The sequence below is a fragment of the Salvelinus alpinus genome, chromosome 15, assembly GCF_045679555.1.
Source record: "Salvelinus alpinus chromosome 15, SLU_Salpinus.1, whole genome shotgun sequence".
NCBI classification, from domain to species: Eukaryota; Metazoa; Chordata; class Actinopteri; order Salmoniformes; family Salmonidae; genus Salvelinus; species Salvelinus alpinus.
The window spans coordinates 18431685-18453123 of NC_092100.1; the positions used below are offsets into that span (position 1 = coordinate 18431685).

Consider the following 21439-nt stretch of genomic DNA (forward strand, 5'->3'; position numbering starts at 1 on the left):
AATATCCCACTTGAAACTGGCTCGGTTGATTGGGTTGTAAAAAGTGATCCTGGATCTGCTCTGAGCTACGTCATACCCCATGGAACCACTTGCAAATGTGAAATTATTTCCCACATCTTTGGTATTTAAGTTCAGACCAATCAATACGTTTAACTCTTACTTTAGACATTTTTCTCCCTGTCAACAAAAAAATATATACCGGTAGGCCCTGTTGATAATTGGATATGGAGAAGGGCGAGCCGGTCAAGGATCGATTCGGACAAGGTGGTAAATTGTATGACAAGCGACAGCTTTATTTAAGAGTAAAGATATCTGGTACAAGCGTATACGGTCTCGTTCCTTCGGCTCATAGAGAACCTCCAGAAAAAGCCCAGATAACAGAGTGCATAGACATTTTATACAAAGATAGAAAGTAGGTTGAGTCTGGAAGTTCTTGTCCTCTGGTTGGTTCTGCACAGGTTGTTGTCTTCTCAGATTGGTCCTGATGAGCTGGGCGTCATCCTTCTGAGTCTTATAGCAAAAGTTCTTTGTTATCAAATGTTCAGCTAAACAGGAGATTTTGTGTGTGCGTAGTCAGCCCTCCGTCCTTGGGTATGTGTGTGTGTCTGCACCCTTTTCTTATCAGTGTTTATGAATGTTCTGTGTCAGCCATCTGTCTCTGGGTGTGTGAGAAACCCTGCTTAGAAAGAAGTTAGTTATAACAATGTAATAGCAATATGCTTGTGTTATTTTAAATGGTATTTATTACAAATCCCTCTCTTCACGTCTCCAAAGAGACGTGACATAAACTAGGTAAAAGTAAGAAAAGCAAAAGTAAACAACCAGGGAAACTTTCTCAGAGAGAAAGTTTTGATTCCCTCTCTTCACGTCTCCAAAGAGACGTGACATAAACTAGGTAAAAGTAAGAAAAGCAAAAGTAAACAACCAGGGAAACTTTCTCAGAGAGAAAGTTTTGATTCCCTCTCTTCACGTCTCCTAAGAGACGTGACATAAACATAGTAAAAGTAAGAAAAGCAAAAGTAAACAACCAGGGAAACTTTCTCAGAGAGAAAGTTTTGATTCCCTCTCTTCACGTCTCCAAAGAGACGTGACATAAACTTGGGATCAAGCAGGAGTATTATATGCAGAAACTTTCTTGAAGAGAAAGTTTCATATGCCCTCTCTTCACGTCTCCTAAGAGACGTGACATAAACTAGAAGAAGGTAAAAGCAGCAGGCATGTTGTTGTCCTCAAAAGATGGAGGGCCTTCATCCCCTAAAAGAGGAAACATCTGGGAAGGGCTTGTTGGGTCAATGGCTTTAGATATGACCCTAGTGGTATATGCAAAGTTTGATTTAACAGGTCTTGCTTACCTTATTTATGGTCGACCAGGAGATCAGTTTCTCGAGCTGAGCAGAACTGCTGTCCTCCCCCCCAAAAGATTTCACCTGTCCTCCGTGAACCGTCCTTTCACCAACTCGCCCCCTCACATCCACATCAACCACTCTGGACCGGGTATCTAGATAACCATCCTCTGCTACCATGTTTCTGTTGATAATTGGATATGGAGAAGGGCGAGCCGGTCAAGGATCGATTCGGACAAGGTGGTAAATTGTATGACAAGCGACAGCTTTATTTAAGAGTAAAGATATCTGGTACAAGCGTATACGGTCTCGTTCCTTCGGCTCATAGAGAACCTCCAGAAAAAGCCCAGATAACAGAGTGCATAGACATTTTATACAAAGATAGAAAGTAGGTTGAGTCTGGAAGTTCTTGTCCTCTGGTTGGTTCTGCACAGGTTGTTGTCTTCTCAGATTGGTCCTGATGAGCTGGGCGTCATCCTTCTGAGTCTTATAGCAAAAGTTCTTTGTTATCAAATGTTCAGCTAAACAGGAGATTTTGTGTGTGCGTAGTCAGCCCTCCGTCCTTGGGTATGTGTGTGTGTCTGCACCCTTTTCTTATCAGTGTTTATGAATGTTCTGTGTCAGCCATCTGTCTCTGGGTGTGTGAGAAACCCTGCTTAGAAAGAAGTTAGTTATAACAATGTAATAGCAATATGCTTGTGTTATTTTAAATGGTATTTATTACAGCCCCTATAATTAACTGCTATATTTTTTTAATGAATCCTTGGGACGTCCCAACCCTGAACCTAACCATTTTAATTGTCAACTTCAAAGAAGTAGGGACGTCCCAAGGATCACAGATAGGACGGACCGTTCTATCACGTAACCACAGTCAGTGGAAGTCTTCTCATTTTTAGCGAAAGATGGCGGCGTTGGTGGGTGAGTGATGTTATGGCTAATATGCAATGTTCCCAAGTTACTGCGACATATCATTCTGCTAAATATCCGACTTATTTATCCCACTAAAATTACAGTATTTCCTATGCCACCTGATTAATGTATTATCTAGGTTTTGTCATTGTATGCTTCCACCATCGGTTGTAATCACTGACCTTGCTATCTAGCTATAACTAGCTAGATGCTATATCTGGCATAAATCTGAACAGAAACGGCTCTGGTTAGGCTAACTAGCTAACGTTAGCTAGCCAGGGAGAAAATGTTTGTTTGTAAATAGCTAACTAGCACGCGTGGAACGTTAAGTTCCTCAGTCAGACATGCGGTGTGATCAACCTCTTAGCTAATGGTCATCTAATGGCAAATACATGTTAATATTTATATAAGCAAATACTTGATACAAGTCAGTTTGACTAAGTTACAACTAGCCATATCACAAACGTCTGTTTGTTATGCCACTCAAGAAATGCGCATTGACTGCCAGTCAGTGGGTTTCCACTAGTTACTACAGCCACACATGTCAATATTGTCTATCGTAATGATTCATTCAAACAAAAATACGCTTTTTGGTCGTGATTTTGGATTAGGCTGTGGTAACAAATGACAACCTGTGCAGTAACGTTATCCCCCCAGTAAATTGTGTTAGCTAGAGAGTTTGGTGTGGCGTAATGATTTAATTGCATTTGTTGAAATCTAGTTATGCTTTTTTTGTATTTTCTTAGCAGTCCCTCGCCTCGCCGCGTTTGGTAACGTTTCATCAAGGTAAGGATGCTTTTTAAAGTTTAATCTGATATTATTTATGAACACTTATCTGCTGTCTCTGGCAGTCTGGTTTTAATTAATCACCTTATCAAGTGCGTAATTTGTCCAAGACAGGTCTGGCATTTACTATAGTTAGCAACATAGAGGTTCTTTCTGTTTTGGAAGCACCAGTAGTCTACATTAAATATGTTTGCTCCATTTGTTATAGTTTAGAGTATTGTGTTATTTCTGTGCAGTGCCATTGTGCTTGTGTTGATGGCCAGTAAGTCAGTCAATCAATCAACTTTATTTTATAAACCTCTTTTACATCAGCAGTTATCACAAAGTTGTCAGTGCCAATCCAATCTTGGTCTTTTTTACCATACAGACCCATTTCAGTATTTGCGATACAACAGAGGTCGCTACACCACATTGCTAAAAGCGACAATGCTACAAGGTAATGGAAATCCAGTGAACATCTGAATTTGTCAAGAACTATAAAGAAGATTTGCTCAAGTACTTAATATTCCCTTTCCCTCCAGTGTGGTTCCAGTCAGAGAGAAAAGCACAGCGGTAGCTGCTGCCAAGCCCGCTGCAGTAGCAAGCAGCAAGGGAGAATATGTCATCACTAAACTGGATGATCTGGTGAACTGGGCACGCAGAGTAAGTTAGGGCTCAGATTCAATGCCACACAATATCTCTGTTTTGCAGTGGCATATGGTACCTTTTGTATGTTTTGAGTGTCAATTTGGCTTTTATAAAACTGTTATCAAACTCCAAAAGAGTTTTTGTAAATGTTTTTGTCCCCAATTTCGTGGTATCCAATTGGTAGTTAGTCTTGTCTCATCGCTGCAACTCCCGTACGGACTCGGGAGAGGTGAAGGTCGAGAGCCGTGCGTCCTCCGAAACCCAGCCAGGCCGCACTGCTTCTTGACACAATGCCCACTTAACCCGGAAGTCAGCCACAGCAATGTATCGGAGGAAACACCGTACACCTGGCGACCATGTCAGCGTGCACTGTGCCCGGCCCGCCACAGGAATCACTAGTGCGCGATGGGACAAGGACCTCCCTGCTGCCAAACCCTTCCCTAACCCGGACGACGCTGGGCTAATTGTGCGCTGCCCCATGGGTCTCCCGGTTGCGGCCGGCTGCGACAGAGCCTGGACTCGAACCCAGAATATCTAGTGGCACAGCTAGCACTGCGATGTAGTGCCTTAGACCACCCTTAGACCACTGCCCCACTCGTGAGGCCCATCCCCATCCTTCTTTACTTCTCTTTGTAATCTACTAAACATACAGTATGTGGTCAGCTGGCTGTCAGTCAAGGAACTGTCAAAATGATTAAACTAACTACAGAGGGAAGCATAGTCTGGTTTCACTTTTTCCATATTGAGTCTCCTTTGCTGGGGGAAAATTAAGAAGTTGTCTCTGACTCCTGTAATTCCATTTAATTTGAAGTAAAATTCCAGCCAATGCCTTCACAAATAATACTTTTTTTTGGGGGGGGGGTCATTCCTCTAAACCAGGTATTCCCAAACTGGTGCAATAATAAATAAAAAATCATAGTAATAATTATTCACATTTTCAAACAGTACATTTTATATTTTCAAACGGTGCTATATTTGGATGAGTTTCTTTTCTTTCTTGCCTGAGTAGATTTGTTTCACTGCCAAAAATAAAATTAAACCAGTGAACTAATGTTCTGCGAAATAACAACACAATGTCAAATACAGGTAGCCTAGTCAAATAATTAAAATCCAATCACATTAACCGTTACTCTCTCGCAGACATTTATAAACAAAACATGACAATTTGAAAAATAAGCCACATGAGTGTTTTGGGCGAGAATAAAGACTAACTCGTGTATTTTCTGCATTATGCAATGATATGGGCAGTAACCATGTAACGCTTTTACAACATATGTGTAGAAGTGTACTGGTTATCAGGGGGCTTGCATGATGATGAGTTTCTCACACGACTGGCCTAGCTGGGTGATGTTTATTCTCGCCTGAATGATCTGAATCTAGGATTACAGTGACTTCGCAACTATATTCAATCTGCCGGACAACATTGAGGCTATGATTAAGAAGTTGGAGCTATTTTCTGTCTGCATTAACAAGGACAACACACAGGTCTTCCCATCATTGTATGATTTTTTTTTTTGTGTGTGCAAATTAATTCAAGTCTACGGACAATGTCAAATGTGATATAGCGACGCACCTGACTGAGTGAGCTGGGTGCGCAATTACACAGGTGCTTTCCCGAAACGGACGACACAAACGACTGGATTCGTTATCCCTTTTGTGCCCTGCCTCCAATCCACTTACCGATATCTGAACAAGAGAGCCTCACTGAAATTGCAACATGCGATTCTGTGAAAATTTAATCAGAAGCCACTGCCAGATTTCTGGATTGGGCTGCGCTCAGTTTCTTGACTTGGAAGTTCGCGCTAAGACACTGATGCCCTTTGCAACCACGTATCTATGTGTGAGTGGGTTCTCGGCCCTCACTAGCATGATAACTAAATACAGGCACAGACTGTGTGTGGGAAATTAGTTAAGACTGAGACTCTCCAATACAAGCCATGTGCATCCTTTCAAGCACACCCTTCTCATTAACCTGTGGAGAGTTATTCACAATAAGGTTTAATACATAAGATGGCTAAATAAAGAACAATTATAGATTTATTATTATTTGTGCCCTGGTCCTATAAAAGCTCTTTGTCACTTCCCACGAGCCGGGTTGTGACGACAACTCGCACTCATTCTTATGTTTAAATGTATCATATAGTGTGTGTGTGGCAGGCTTACAATGATGGCAAAAAACAACATTTGAGTGTGCTGACCCTGGTGCTAGAGATACGCAGCTGGAGTTTGAATGTTTGAAGGGGTACGGGACTATAGAAAGTTTGAGAACCATTGGTCTAAATGTTATTCCTTGACCTTTCCTTTTCACCTTTCTCAAGATGAGTTGAGGATTGTTAGGAAGAGTTAGGGAAAAAGATTGACTGACTGAATGATCTTTGTTCAGTTAGGTTAACAAAACAATTGATCTAATCTGTTTTTGTGGATTTCTACATTAGAGCTCCCTGTGGCCCATGACCTTTGGCCTGGCATGCTGTGCGGTTGAGATGATGCACATGGCGGCTCCTCGATACGACATGGACCGGTTCGGAGTGGTGTTCAGAGCCAGCCCCAGACAGGCCGACGTCATGATTGTGGCAGGCACCTTGACCAACAAGATGGCCCCCGCTCTGCGCAAGGTATTTGACTGAAGTTTCTTTGGAGAAAGGAGTTCTGCATTTGCTTGAAATCAAGTTAGTCTTTTATTGACTATGAATTCAACATGCTTATTTTCCCATAGGTTTATGACCAGATGCCTGAGCCAAGATATGTAATTTCCATGGGCAGGTAAAATTTAGTCCTAATATTAGGTTCAAGCAGAAAGATTTTAGTGGTTGTCTAGTTTGAAATGGATCACATGATGTCCTTAACTTTTTAATTTAAGAATGCCTGATTGTTTAATATAAAGATTACTGCCAACCGATTGGGATTTAATTCCCCAAACTGTTTTAGCATTACACACAGTGCTTTTACAGTGTCTGTTGACGTTTTTCATATTCAGCTGTTAGTTGAGCCACACTGTATCTTATTACTCTGTCCTTATTAAGCTGTGCCAATGGGGGTGGCTACTACCACTACTCTTACGCCGTGGTCCGAGGGTGTGACCGCATCGTACCAGTGGACATATACGTTCCAGGTATGTATCATTCTGTAATTTGTATTTTTTTTTTTTTACTCTTATAAAACAAATTTGTTCTGGCCCTGATATACAGTGCCTTCAGAAAGTATTCACACCGCTTGTCCTGAATACAAAAGTGTATTCGTTGGGCAAATCTAGCACAACGCATCACTGAGTACCACTCTTCAAATTTTCAAGCATGATGGTGGCTGTATCATGTTATGGGTATGCTTGTCATCTGCAAGGACTAGGGAGTTTTAGGAGGAAAAATGAACAGAATAGAGCTAAGCACAGGCAAAATCCTAAACCTGGTTCAGTCTGCTTTCCAACAGACACTGGGAGATAAATGCAGGCAAACCTAAATCCGTTTTACCTCATTTCTACCAGCATGTCACGTGCAACCAGAGGAAAAATTACTCTAGACTAACTTTACTCCATACAGACGCATACAAAGCTCTCCCAAGCCCTCCGTTTGGCAAATCTGACCATTATTCTATCCTCCTGATTCCTGCTTACGAGCAAAAACTAAAGCAGGAAATACCAGTGAGTCGCTCAATAAGGAAGTGGTCAGATGAAGCGGATGCAACGCTACATGACTGTTTTGCTAGCACAGACTGGAATATGTTCTGGGATTCGTGCAATGACATTGAGGAGTATACCATCTCAGTCACCGGCTTCATCAATATGTGCATCGACGACGTCGTCCCCACAGTGATCGCACGTACATATCCCAACCAGGAGACATGGATTACAGGCAACATCCGCACTGATCTAAAGGCTAGAGCTGCCTATTTCAAGGAACTGGACACTAATCCAGACGCTTATAAGAAATCCCGCTATGCCCTCATATCGAACCATCAAACAGGCAAAGCATCAATACAGGACTGAGATTGAATCCTACTACCCCGGCTTTGATGCTCGTCGGATGTGGCAGGGCTTGCACTACTATTATGGACTACAAAGGGAAGCACAGCCGCGAGCTGCCCAGTGACGCGAGCTTACCAGACGGGCTAAATGCCTCTTATGCTCGCTTCGAGGCAAGCAACACTGAAGCATGCATGAAAGGATCAGCTGTTCCGTACGACTGTGATCATGCTCTCCGTAGCCAATGTGAGCAAGACCTTTTTAAACAGGTCAACATTCACAAGGTGCGGGGCCAGATGGATTACCAGGATGTGTACTCGGCGCATGAGCGGTCCAACTGGCAAGTGTCTTCACTGACGTTTTCAACCTCTCCCTGACTGAGTCTGTAATGCATAGGTTTCAAGCAGACCACCATAGTCCCTGTGCCCAAGGAAGCGAAGGTAACCTGCCTAAATGACTACCGCCCCGTAGCACTCACGTCGGTAGCCATGAAGTGCTTTGAAAGGCTGGTCATGGCTCACATCAACACCGTTATCCCAGAAACCCTAGACCCACTCAAATTTGCATACCGCACCAACAGATCTACCGATGATGCAATCGCACAAAAGGAACACCTATGTGAGAATGCTATTCATTGACTACAGCTCAGCGTTCAACACCATAGTGCCCACAAAGCTCATCATTTAGCTAAGGACACTGGGACTAAACACCTCCCTCGGCAACTGGATCAGGACTTCCTGACAGGCTACCCCCAGGTGGTAAGGGTGGGTAACAACACATCTGCCACACTGATCCTCAACACCGGGGCTCCTCAGGGGTGCGTGCTTAGTCCCATCCTGTACTCCCTGTTCACCCACAACTGTGTGCCCAAGCATGACTCCAACACCACCATTTTTAAGTTTGCTAATGACACAACGGCGTATGCCTGATCACCGACAACGATGAGGCAGCCTATAGGGAGGAGGTCCGATACCTGGCAGTGTGGTCCCAGGACAACAACCTCTCCCTCAACGTGAGCAAGAAAGGGAAAAAAAGGAGCTGATCGTGGACTACAGGAAAAGATGGGCCGAACACACCCCAATTCACATCTATATGACTGTAGTGGAGCCAGTCGAGAGTTTCATGTTCCTTCGTGTCCCCATCACCAACAAACTATCATGGTCCAAACACACCAAGACAGCCGTGAAGAGGGCACGACAAAGCCTATTCTCCCTCAGGAGACTGAAAAGATTTGGCTTGGGTCCCCAGATTGTCAAAGTTATACAGCTGCACCATCGGGAGCATCCTGACCGGTTGCTTCACCGCCTGGTATGGCAACTGCTCTACAGAAGGTAGTGCGTACGGCCCAGTACATAACTGGGGCCAAGCTTCCTGCCATCCAGGACCTATATACTGGGCAGTGTCAGAGGAAGGCCCAAAAAATTGTCAGACTCCAGTCACCCAAGTCATAGACTGTTCTCTCTGCTACCGCACGGCAAGCGGTACCGGAGCGCCAAGTCGAGGTCCAAAAGGCTTCTTAACAGCTTCTACCCCCCCCCCCCCCCCCAAGCCATAAGATTGAACAATTAATCAAATGGCCATCCGGATAATTTACATTGATCCCCACCCCACTTTGTTTTTACACTCCTGCTACTCGCTGTTTATTATCTATGCATAGTCACTTTACCCCTACCTACATGTACAAATGACCTTGACGAACCTGTACCCCCGCACATTGACTCGGTACTTGTACCACCGGTATATAGCCTTGTTATTTTATTGTTTGTTTTTATTCTTCTTTTTTTTTACTTTAATTTGTTTAAACTCTTTAACTGCATTGTTGGTTAAGGGCTTGTAAGTAAGCATTTCATGGTAAGGTCTACACCTGTTGTAAATAAAATGTTCATTTGATTTGAAATTCAACTTTCAGCAGGGCAATTGCCTAAAACACAAGGCCATATATACACTGGAGTTTCTTACCAAGATGACATTGAATGTTCCTGAGTGGCCTAGTTACATTTTTTTACTTCAATCTGCTTGAAAATCTATGTCAGGACATGAAAATGGCTGTCTAGCAATGATCAGCAACCAGCTTGAAGAGTTTAAAAAAGAATAATGGGGAAAAATTGTACAATCCAGGTGTGCAAAGTTCTTAGAATTACCCAGAAAGACTCAGAGCTGTAATTGCTGCCGCAAGTGATTCTAACATGTATTGACACAGGGGGTTGAATACTTATCTAATCAAGATATAGTGTTTTATTTTCCATTTATTTATTTTTTTGAATTTTACTTCCACTTTGGCATTGGTGAAGATCGTTGACAAAGATTTACAATTAAATCAATTTTAAATCCAATTTTGTAACACAACTAAATGTGGGAAAAGTCCAGGGGTGTGAATAGTTTCTGAAGGCACTGTATGATCAGCAATGTGGAAAAGAAACAAATCACAATAATAGCTCTGAAGATCATCTTATTTACCTTTTTTTTTTTTAATTATTTTTATAGAAAACATTTCACTCTAAGTGACTGTTTTACTTGTCCTCCCATAGGCTGCCCACCCACAGCAGAGGCCCTTCTCTACGGGACGCTACAGTTGCAAAAGAAAATAAAGAGAGAGAAGAAAATGAGGATTTGGTATCGCAAGTGAAATGATGTACGTCTGGCTTTTTGTAAATGTTATTTATTGGTGGTCTGATCAGCCAGTAAACCGGTTGGCAATATCCTCAGGAATCACTCTGGGTTGAGCACTGGCACCTCTCTGCAGAAACAATAAAGGAATTTCTTGTCATTTGTATCACTGTTCTTGGCCTTGCACAGATTATGATACTGGCAGGGATTTAAATACATTTATCAATAATCATTTTAACTGAGAATTTTAAACATTTATGGTCATTACTATGTAGATGGAAGTCACCTCAGTTTTCTTTAGTAGTCCATTAGTTTTTGTTATGTATGTTGGTGTACTCCTTTGTTTGAAGACTTTCTATGTGTGTATATTCTGAACCAGTAGATGGTGCACTTGGCACCTCAAAAAATTCTGAGTTTAGACATTTACTTGTATTACCTCTGGGTCTACCAAAGAGAGAGTAGAGTACCTTTTTGAAATACTCCTAAATGTTTCCTTTCTTCCTTGAAGTAATCACTGACCTGACATTGAATTGGTGTAAGCATGCTTTCTTTTTGCAGTGCTTTGACCAATTATGTCATCACTGTTTACTTAAGAGTAAATGTGGATGGATACAATTTAAGAGTATTGTCTCAGGGCCAGTCTTTGGTTCTACTCACCAAAATTCAATCCCAAATTGACCCCGGCCCTGTATGCACTTGTGTACATCTTAGACAATTGGAAGGTAGCAATAGGGGTGCTATTCCACCTAGCCGATCAGGAAGCAGGGTGTAGCTGTTCATATTTTATAGGAAAGTTGAAAGGTGTAAACCGTTTTAACATTATATTTGCACAAAGACGCACCTTTTGGATGTAACTTATAGTGACAAATCACACAATCTACATTAAAAAAAATATATATATATAAATCACCCTCTAAATCTGCAAGAAATGTAGCATGCATCATAAATACAATTTATGTATTTTCTCAGTGTTTTCAGTAACTCATCTCACTAGGCTTAAGGATTTGTGACCCAATAGTAAATGTGTATAGATTGAGTTAAATTCTTGTGAGAGATCTGCTATGACGGTTGGCCAATATTCAAAGGTCCTACTGTTCTCAATTTTCTATGAAAAAAAACATCAGTTTGGGGAAGATATGACTAACACTTATCTACCAGCTGCAATGAGATCGGCAATGTGCCATGACAACTTATCAATTAATGATTAACAAGTTCTAACCAGATAGGGACTTTTTCCATCTCTTTTCTTAAAGCTCCCATGCAGTCTGTTTAAAGCATCACTGTATGTCTAATAAATGACTTTATTTAATGAAAATAATAGATTTTGCTGAGACTCCTTTTGCCATTGAAATGCTAAGTCTAATCATGTGGGCGTACATGCACAGCCCTGATTGTCGGATAGGACTGTCTAAACTCTAGAGCCCTCAAACTCAACTCTGGACCTCGAAGCCAGTTCCACTGCATTTTTTACATTGTTCACCTCTAATCAGACTGATTTAAACCTTGGACACCAGGTGGGTGCAATTATTTTTTTATTTAAGTAGGCAAGTCAGTTAAGAACAAATTCTTATTTACAATGACGGCCTAGGAAGAGTGGGTTAACTGCCTTGTTCAGGGGCAGAACGACAGACTTTTACCTTGTCAGCTCGGGGATTTGATCTAGCAACCTTTCAGTTACTGGCCCAACACTAACCACTAGGCACCTGCCACCCCAATTAACAGGTAGAACAGAAAACCAGCAGGTTTTGGTCCTCATAGGGTAAGGGTTGAATACCCCTGCTCTAGAGCCTACCCACTTACTTCCCAAAGTAGGATATGTATAATAAAAGATGACTGGTTATTGGTCAAAATAATCTGATCTCATTGTGATATGCTGTGGGCCAAAACTCCATCCCAGGTGAACAGGCTGAAATTCCAGGCATGTTTTTCAAAAAGCTGCAAATGCCAAGGGCATTGGCATTTTCACAATTTGAGTGTTATTTCCTGCTCCTAGTGTGGAAATATCATTGAAAACAGGAAAATCATGTTTTTGACTTATTTTGCAGCCCCTCAGGAAATAATTGTTATTTCAGAAGTGAAATATGTTAATGAAATTTTGATTCACATTTAGTTAAGTGGCCAATCGAAAGTGTTTCCACAGGCAGCCCAATTGTGATATGTTGCCCAATTATTGGCAAAAGATAGGATCTGATTGGTCTAAAGACCAATAATTAAATTGGATATAAGATCAGAATTGGGCTGCCTGTGTAAACGCAGACTTAGTATTATGTAAAATATAGTGCTCATTAACATTGCAATGAAGTTCAAATGTAATGCATTCTGTAACGAATTGCAAGAGGTTCCATAGCAAGAGGTGCAAAATTGTTTGTGGTGATACCCAAACAAATTCATTTTCAGAGTGGACATGTTATTTCAATTGGTTTATTGTAAGATGGACATCACTGAGTGCTTATGGATTTTTGACAGTAAACCAATGTGGCTTTTAAAATGCAGGCACTTGAGAATTAAAGGAATAAAAACATTACGGTGGCATCAAGCCACTTCACTCTTTCAGAATGGTGGGTGTAATCATCTTGCGGAAGGCATAGTATTTGCATTCGCTTGGAGGAACAATATCCATGGTTGTGGTGCTAATCTTCTCCCTCTTGAAGCCAGCCTCGAGCAGGTGAGGCATCTGGGTCTCCTGAAAAATCATCATAGGAGAAACTTGCATTTTATAACCAAATCTCTATTTTTGATGTATATGGCATGTTATAGAAGGGTCCAGATACTTTTTGTTGTTGCTGCGATTTCACTTGTTTTTGAGAAACTTACCCCAACCAGCGGGTCACTTACTCGTTGTGCAGTACGGGGCTCTGAAAAAACATGAACAACGGCTCCAAAAACATCCAAATGCGTCATTTTTAGAAACGGAAAAGCTCTCAGTATAATGATGCAGGTATTCAGATGTACACATGAACTTGTGTCATTCCAAACTTTATCCGCAACGTTATACTCCATTTTGTGAGACAAACGGTTTCCCCTATCCAGCTATTCTCTGTGTAGCCTGCTGCTAGAATGGACGTAGAGCTATTGCTCGAGTAGCAACAAAATGGAATGACACAATTTCATGTGTACAACATCTGAAGACCTGCATCGTTATACTGAAAGCTTTTCCGTTTCTAAAATGAAGTTTTTGCATGTTTTTGGAGCCTTTGTTAATGTTTTTTTCAGAGCCCCGTACTGCACAACGAGGATGAAAGTGTCTGGACCTGTCAATAACATCCCATTTACCTATTCTTGGGGGATTTGGTTGTAAAAAATATGATATATATATATACAAAAAAATAAAGTTTAATTCTCAGATCTTGTAGTTCAGGTCAAATTATTACCTTTGTTTAGTCAAGAAAGGTAATTGAGGACACATTCTAACAGTGCCACAACCAAGTGCAATACAAATGGTAATAGTAAATGGCAGACGCCGGTGATAGATAAACTAAACCAATTACTGTTGTACTGCAGTTAGTAAACCAAATCAAATGTACTATAAAGAAATGGTGGAAGCAGGTAGCAGGCAAATTAGTTAGTACTGAAGCTACAGACAGACCAAATAAGCAAAATACAACAGACAAATAGTCACTGCACGTGAATGAAACAAATGGGTTAATGATTTAATGAACATCAAACCAAACAAAATGGAGGGCCACACTTTAAATGACATGTTATACCACAGTAACGATTAGCGGTATAACATCACATATGCAATTACACTGTACCAGACTTGTACTGTAAGTGCAGTACTATCTGAGACAAGGACAGAATACGTGCAAAGAAATGAAATGTGTCATGCCCGAGAGGACACGTGTACACAAGCACCTCACAGAGAGATTAGGTGTTGTTGATCATTGATTGGCTGAGAGCCGGCTCACCTGGAACATGTTGTCGATGTTGTCATATTTGGACTTGAGAAGTTCACCCCAAGAGGTTAGGTTGCAGTAGGTGAGGACACCACCGGGCTTCAGCAGCCTATGGGCATGACCCTATAGAGACACAATTCAAAATTCTTATTATAATGGAAACGTCATTGTGACACGATAGGCAATGTTTGTAATGAGTGATAGGAATCAGATTCCATTAAGAAATATCTCATTCCATTTGGATTAATTTGTTTATTAATTTATTAATTTCGTGGGTGCTTATATTTGTCCTATTTCAGATGTACAAATGTGTATTAATACGTAAAAGTGCTTTTTGCATATCCCAACTCTCCCCGAGACACCCTCGAAAAGTGGGCAATGGCAACTCTGGAGCAATTAGTATTAAGTGCCTTTCTCAAGGGCACATCAACAGTTTATTTTCTCCTTGATGGCTCTGGGATTCGAACTAGCAACCTTTTGGTTGCCACCCTAAACATCTGCCATATGTTTGCGTTGGATTCAGCTACAATATCATATGTAATACCAAACATGTTTGTGTTTTATACAGTCTTTAATACAGGAGAAATCCCCATTCCGCTGTTGGTTCTGGTGCTTTTGCTAATATATTTGTAATGTGCAGTCTTTGTCATAGAAGTGTTGTACTTACCTTGATGAAGTCAAACTGGTGAGTGTGCCATGTGTCTTCAGACAGAGGGTATGTGTCGTACAGAATGCCTTTGATAGAAGAGGCATTATTAAAATTACTTAGTTATGTGTCTGAAGCAATTTACCCGCTTAAGAATACAAAGATACAATGGATACGCCAATAGAATGCCTTTTGAAACGTACCATCAAAGTGGTTGTCAGGCAGGCCGCACACTACCTGTTCCCACAGTCCTTTGAGGGGCACAATCTATGAGTGGAGAATAATTTAGATACATTTTATTCACATTAAATGGGGGAAAAGTCTAAATAGATCCTAATGTGAAGTTGAAGATGTCTCACTCTATGTGGCTGAGCCTTGGCCCACTCCTGCAATCTCGCGAACACTCCATCATTGCACTCAATGATCCAGTGCTCCTCAATGGGGAAGGACTCGACTTTAGTTGCGGCGATGGCCATGCCAAATCCAATCTCCAGAACCCGTCCACCTGTGGGGGAAAGCAGAACAAGGATCTCAATTGGTGTTTAAGTATCTACCTGTATCAAGACTTGGTTTCAAATACGTGTATTTGTTATTAAATATTTGTTCTTGGTATTTGAGTATTTTCAAATACATAGCCCAAAACAAATACTTTTATTTGAGTATTTTAATGGTTATTTGTAAAAAACAAATAGTCAACCAAATTTGTCATTTCAAATTCCGAGGTTAAATGCATAGCGCATTTGATTCAGTGTATTTGAACATTTCCAAATACATTCCAATATTCAACTACTTACTTATTCCAAATAAAGGTTATCTGAGTACTTGCTTTGAAATGTATTGAAAAGTAATTGAAATACGTGAAATGGTATTTGAACCCAGGTCTGACCTGTATTGAAGTATTTCCAATGCTGTGGCACCCTTCATGAAAAGCAAAACAAAAATAATGGACTGTTTTTGTTTATTTGAGAGACCTCTCTGAGAACCACAGTATAGAAATGTATGGGGGAAAGAACGAGGTGGTGGCACGTGATAGAAAGGCCACTTCAAGGATTTCCACAGAATAGAATAGTCTTTCAGTGATGTGTAAAAATAGATTAGAGAAAAATACGATTTGGTTTTGCATCGACCTATACTATTATCAGGCTTATACTCAAATTTCCACCATATATGAGTATTTTACAATATAAAGCAATATAAAGAAAGTATAATACCCTATTTAATAAACTCAATGGACTGCATTCCTACTACATGCAGCAACGTGTGTGCTATGGTGACATGAGCGCGCAAACAACTCCAAAACAACTTTTACGTGCAAAACGTTGAATTCTAGTCTGTGCTCGTATTGTGTGCAATTAAAAGTCAAATCAGTGATCAACAGTTGTAGTTATAAAACGTATCGAATGGCATGTCGTCATAAATGATTGGCACTCCCAAGTCCTCACTTGGCACGATTCCATGGGTAGAGTAACACCTGCTGCAACCACAAGCATTATGTCCAACATATGTCTAACTCCACCATGCTTTTAAACTCCACTAGCATGTACATTGGGTGAAACAACTCAGAAGTAATACAGAAAGTCAATGCATTTGTTTCATAAACTTTTCCCAATAGCCTAATTGCTGATTTATTGATAATCTGATTTGACTATATTGCAGCTCTGAATTAAGTGTAAACCTAGCCAATGATTACGCTATAGGCAAATAGGCTGTCCTTTACGGCTTATTTATTTCACACATTTGTAAGAAAAAAGTATTACAATAATGTAAAAGGTTATTATAGAACTATAAATGATCATAGAATACTGGAATTAATTACTATCTAGTGGTCCCAGTGCGTTCACAGGGACCACCAGCTTGCACATTGTGCGTTGTACCTTTTGAGGAGGCTACAGTTGCCAGCGAGTGCATGTACGGAGTTTCCCAACGTTCCATTACAGGCTTGCCCAAAATCTCGAGATGAGTGTCGGTCTCATTGTAACCAGCACTAGCGTCGTGCCAACCAGCTTTGCAGTCTTCTCCCTTGGAAAATATGGGTTGTCCCGTGGTCATTTTGGTGATTGTTTTTCTCTAATCGCTGGGGAATAGACGGTTGCTGTTTCCACGTCGTGCCAGAGGAAAGTGAGATTTTGCGGCGGTGTGGATTTATATGGGTCAGAATTGCTGACTCTGCAAGACGTGTTTGCAATGTCAACGAGGCGTACTACTGCTGGTCAATAGGTGGCATTCCAAGGAGTGTCGTCGGGGTCACTGACGTCCTTAGTGTGGAAAACTGAGAGAAAAAAAACATGATGTATTGTATTTTCATAATCGTGGCATATTACAGTCTGTTTTACAGCATTGTATTGCACCCTAGTTTAGTCTAGATTATTTGATAATCTTTATTATCACACAGGGGGAAATTTATTTGGTAAAAGACAGCTACATAAAACATAAAATCACAGAATAATAAAAAATACAATTAATTTGAAAGTATGATGGGCTACATATTTACAACTATAACTATTTCATTAACAACATTATACTGACCAGAACTAATTTAGCCTTTTAGTGGAGCAGGCAGAGAGAGGTCTGCAATTATCAAACTATCTACCAGCAGTTTCCACAGCGATCCCCATTGCCATCACTTTTTTCTTCTAACTTTCACATACGTTTCAAGTTTTATTAGACTTATGTACAGGACACACATGGAATACGCCGTCCAACAAAATGCTTACTTGCAGGTTCCTTCTTGACAATGCAACAACAATAAGAAATAATATAAGATAAGAATACAAACTGTCAAATCAAATTGTATTGGTCACATACACATGGTTAGCAGATGTTATTGCAAGTGTAGAGAAATGGCACAGTAGAATAGAATATAATACATATTTTAGCATAAGTATAATACAGGAAGGCACAATTTATAGTCCAATATTTACACGTATTTTGGGGAAGAGGAGATTGGTGGCCATGTTTAAATTGTTCAGTATTTAGCTATTATAATAAGAGTGGTAGCAGCAGTTATGACGTGTGTGTGTGTGTGTGTATGGATGGATGTGTGTACTGAATGTCTGTGTGGATGTGTGCGTGAGTGAGTGTGTGCTAAGGTGCGGAGAATCAGAGCAGGTGGTCAGTCCAGTTCCTGTGTTCAGCAGTAGAGTTGCAAAGGGTCGGAAACTTTACGGGAAATTTCAGGAAACTTTCCCATGGTAAATTAAGCCCGGGAATTTGGGGAATTTTGCTTAAATTCATGAAAAAAGTTAGCTTATAACAGTGAACCTGTTTTTGTGGGATTCACAAGGCAATTCTAGGTATTGTGGCATATTTTGGTTGAACTATCCCCAATTCAATGGAATTGCAACCCTCTGCATGCACAAGTGCATTCTTCCATCACGTGTGCATTGCACTCTTCTATCACATGTACAGCTGATTCTCAAAATCTTGCACACTAATGAGATGCTATTGAGCCCACACTACTACACTGTCTGAGCCAAGAACTACATGCTTTCTTTTAAGTTTTTGATTACAATACTGGGTGGGGTGAATATATTTTATATGACATACATGATTTTTTGTTAACTAGTAAATAGTAGCCTACAGCAAAGTGTGTTTAAATAATGTCTAACTTGTTAACAATTTCTGCTAGTTAGTTTTTCTACCATGTGGGTTTTAGCTTGCTTGAGCCAGCTAACTGCGGGGTGTTAATTCACCGGTTTCCATACATTTCATTTTAAAACATTTATTTTACAAAGGAGTTGTTTAATCTAAATGCTTAACTATTTATCTGTACATGGAATTGTATTAGGGTTTTCCTAATTGTTTTCAAATCTTTACAGGAAAATGCCACGGGCACTTTCAGATGTGTGGATACATTTCACTGCAGCTAATGTAGAAGGAAAAGCGGTGTACATTTGCAAATACTGTGCCAAATCATATGTGGAGAATGCAACAAAGATGCAGAATCATCTGGCCAAGTGCATAAAGTTCCCTCAGCGCTCACAACAAGCAACCTCTGACAAAAGTCCCGCTACTTCTATTCGAGGTGAAAATGGTGAATCAGACACCTTATCGATAGCAACAGCTCATGGTCCTCCTGGAATCAGAAGTGTTTTTGACTCAATGGAGGAACGTAGTCAGAAATGCTGATGAATGTCTTGCTCAAGCTGTGTATGCAACTGGTTCACCTCTGATGCTCACAGGCAATGTGTATTGGAAGAGATTTCTGAATGTTCTTTGCCCAGCATACACCCCTCCAACCAGACATGCTTTATCTACTCATTTGCTGGATGCAGAGTTCAACAGAGTTCAAGTGAAGGTCAAGCAAATCATAGAGAAAGCAGACTGTATTGCAATCATCTCTGATGGGTGGTCGATAGTTTGTGGGCAAGGAATAATGAACTACATCATCTCCACCCCTCAACCAGTATTCTACAAGAGCACAGACACAAGGGACAACAGACACACCGGTCTCTACATTGCAGATTAGCTGAAAGCAGTCATCAATGACCTTGGACCACAGAAGGTATTTGCACTGGTGACAGACAATGCTGCAAACATGAAGGCTGCTTGGTCTAAAGTGGAGGAGTCCTACCTTCACATCACACCCATTGGCTGTGCTTCTCATGCATTGAATCTGCTCCTCAATGACATCATGGCACTGAAAACAATGGATACACTCTACAAGAGAGCCAAGGAAATGGTTAGGTATGTGAAGGGTCATCAAGTTATAGCAGCAATCTACCTCACCAAGCAAAGTGAGAAGAATAAGAGCACCACATTGAAGCTGCCCACCAACACCCGTTGGGGTGGTGTTGTTATCATGTTTGACAGTCTCCTGGAGGGGAAGGAGTCTCTCCAAGAAATGGCCATATCACAGTCTGCCGACATGGACAGCCCCGTCAAGGGAATCCGCCTGGATTATGTATTTTGGGAGAGAGTGGTAAGCAGCCTGAAATTCCTGAAACCTATAGCAGTAGCCATTGCACAGATTGAGGGAGACAATGCCATCCTGTCTGATATCCAGACTCTGCTTGCAGATGTAAGAGAAGAAATCTGTACTACCCTGCCCACTCCACTGTTGCTCCAAGCAGAGGAAACTGCAGTTCTAAAATACATCAAAGAGCGTGAAGACTTCTGCCTGAAGCCCATATACTGCAGCGTACATGTTGGACCCCAAGTATGCTGGCAAGAGCATCCTGTCTGGTGCAGAGATCAAAAACGCCTATGGTGTCATCACTACCGTGCCTCGCCACCTTGGCCTGGATGAGGGCAAGGGTCTTGGCAGTCTGGCAAAGTACACTTCCAAGCAAGGGCTTTGGGATGGAGATGCAATATGACAGTTGTGCCAACATATCTCATCAGCCACCTGGTGGAAGGGACTTTGTGGATCTGAGGCTCTTTCCCCTGTTGCCTCCATCATCCTCCAAATCCCACCAACATCAGCCAACTCAGAGCGCAACTGGTCCTTGTTTGGGAACACACACACCAAAGCACGCAATAGGCTGACCAATACAAGGGTTGAAAAATTGGTGGCCATCCGGGCAAATTTGAGGCTTTTTGAGCCTGACAATGAGCCATCATCAACAAGGATGGAAAGTGACAGTGAAGATGAGGCCTCAGAGTCTGATGTTCAAGAGGAGGACATTGAGGAGGTCCAGGGAGAAGACATGAAAGTCTGAGAGGAATACAACCAAGGCTTTAGTTCCTAGACTATTATTTTACAGATGTATGTTGAAAATGTTATTGGGAGATGCGATGGATCATTGGGGATCATTCAATATTCCCTTTCTTTTGTTGTTCAGTGAAATCATCCCATGTGAAGAGTCAACTCATTTAATTACATTTCAATTTGTAACTAAATAGTTTTTATTTCTATTGGAAGGATTTAATAATTTGCAATTATGTCTACTTATGATAAGGTAAAAGGTTTATGTTTCTGTCTCCATATGATATGGTAAATATATCCAATGCAAAAAAAATCTACATTTAAATGGTATTAATATAAATTTGCATATATTTCCGTTAATTACCACATATTCCTGTTAATTCCCATATATTCCCGTTAATTCCCACAGAAAGTTTCCACCTCTGAATATTCCCCAAAATGTGCAACCCTATTCAGCAGTCTTATGGCTTGTAGATAGAAACTGTCTCTGAGCCTGTTGGTATCAGACCTCATGCTCCTATACCGTCTGTCCGACTGTAAGGGAGTAAAAAAATCATAGGAAGTGAATAAATCATCGGTGGGAGTCTTTAGGCTGCCATTGACTAACACTGAGAAAAACGTATTGTTAACACCTAATCATAAACCAGTCCCCTGAAGTTCACACCAGATATATTCTATTTATTTTAAATACAGTAATTAGGCCTACATAGACTTGTAGGCAGGTAATTACAGTGAAGGTTTACATTATTATTATTATTGTTAGACTACCTAATCCTTAAAGGCCTGTTTGCGGTGTGTTTGAGTGTGTCAATTACTACTAAACTGATTCAAAACACTGATCACTGTCTGAAATGGAACACAAGTAATGTGAAAATCATTGAGTGGCGCAGCGGTCTAAGGCACTGCATCGCAGTGCTTGAGGCTTCACTACAGACCCGGGTTCGATCCCAGGCTGTATCACAGCCAGCCGTAGCCGGGGAGACCCATGAGGTGGCACACAATTGGCCCAGCATCGTCTGG

The 21439-nt window shown here is 41.0% G+C and overlaps 2 protein-coding genes and 1 long non-coding RNA gene across 4 annotated transcripts; 1 reads left to right on the plus strand and 2 right to left on the minus strand.

Moving 5' to 3' along the window:
- Nucleotides 1-268: 268 nt before the first annotated feature.
- LOC139539615 (uncharacterized) lies at nt 269-1694 on the minus strand. Its single transcript, XR_011667969.1, has 2 exons — nt 1353-1694; nt 269-676 (listed from the first exon to the last, which is right to left on the minus strand). It is a non-coding gene; the product is annotated as an uncharacterized lncRNA (long non-coding RNA).
- A 268-nt stretch (nt 1695-1962) lies between these two features.
- ndufs7 (NADH:ubiquinone oxidoreductase core subunit S7) lies at nt 1963-10390 on the plus strand. Of its 2 annotated transcripts, none has more exons than XM_071342709.1 (8): nt 1963-2261; nt 2999-3038; nt 3406-3474; nt 3560-3680; nt 6101-6280; nt 6382-6428; nt 6689-6777; nt 10152-10390. In XM_071342709.1, exons 1-8 carry the CDS (start codon nt 2246-2248, stop codon nt 10247-10249), a joined length of 660 nt encoding a protein of 219 aa, XP_071198810.1. In that variant the 5' UTR covers nt 1963-2245; the 3' UTR covers nt 10250-10390. The 2 variants fall into 2 exon arrangements, with proteins under 2 accessions (XP_071198810.1, XP_071198811.1); XM_071342710.1 differs by having other exon boundaries at nt 3002-3038.
- A 2247-nt stretch (nt 10391-12637) lies between these two features.
- On the minus strand, nt 12638-17003 carry LOC139539613 (guanidinoacetate N-methyltransferase). The gene is made up of 6 exons (XM_071342708.1): nt 16647-17003; nt 15132-15277; nt 14976-15039; nt 14794-14861; nt 14139-14249; nt 12638-12913 (listed from the first exon to the last, which is right to left on the minus strand). The coding sequence occupies exons 1-6, from the start codon at nt 16819-16821 to the stop codon at nt 12773-12775; spliced, it is 705 nt and encodes a 234-aa protein (XP_071198809.1). The 5' UTR covers nt 16822-17003; the 3' UTR covers nt 12638-12772.
- Nucleotides 17004-21439: the final 4436 nt, after the last annotated feature.

Bases quoted from the DNA above. Each gene is read 5' to 3' on its own strand.
- ndufs7 (XM_071342709.1), top strand. The intron at 3,475-3,559 runs GTAATGGAAATC...CTTTCCCTCCAG, and splicing joins AAAAGCGACAATGCTACAAG to TGTGGTTCCAGTCAGAGAGA. The intron at 6,429-6,688 runs GTAAAATTTAGT...GTCCTTATTAAG, and splicing joins TATGTAATTTCCATGGGCAG to CTGTGCCAATGGGGGTGGCT.
- LOC139539613 (XM_071342708.1), bottom strand. From the start codon at position 16,821: ATGACCACGGGACAACCCATATTTTCCAAGGGAGAAGACTGCAAAGCT. The intron at 15,278-16,646 runs GTACAACGCACA...TTTCCCCCACAG, and splicing joins AACTGTAGCCTCCTCAAAAG to GTGGACGGGTTCTGGAGATT. The intron at 14,862-14,975 runs GTACGTTTCAAA...CTTCTATCAAAG, and splicing joins GCCTGACAACCACTTTGATG to GCATTCTGTACGACACATAC.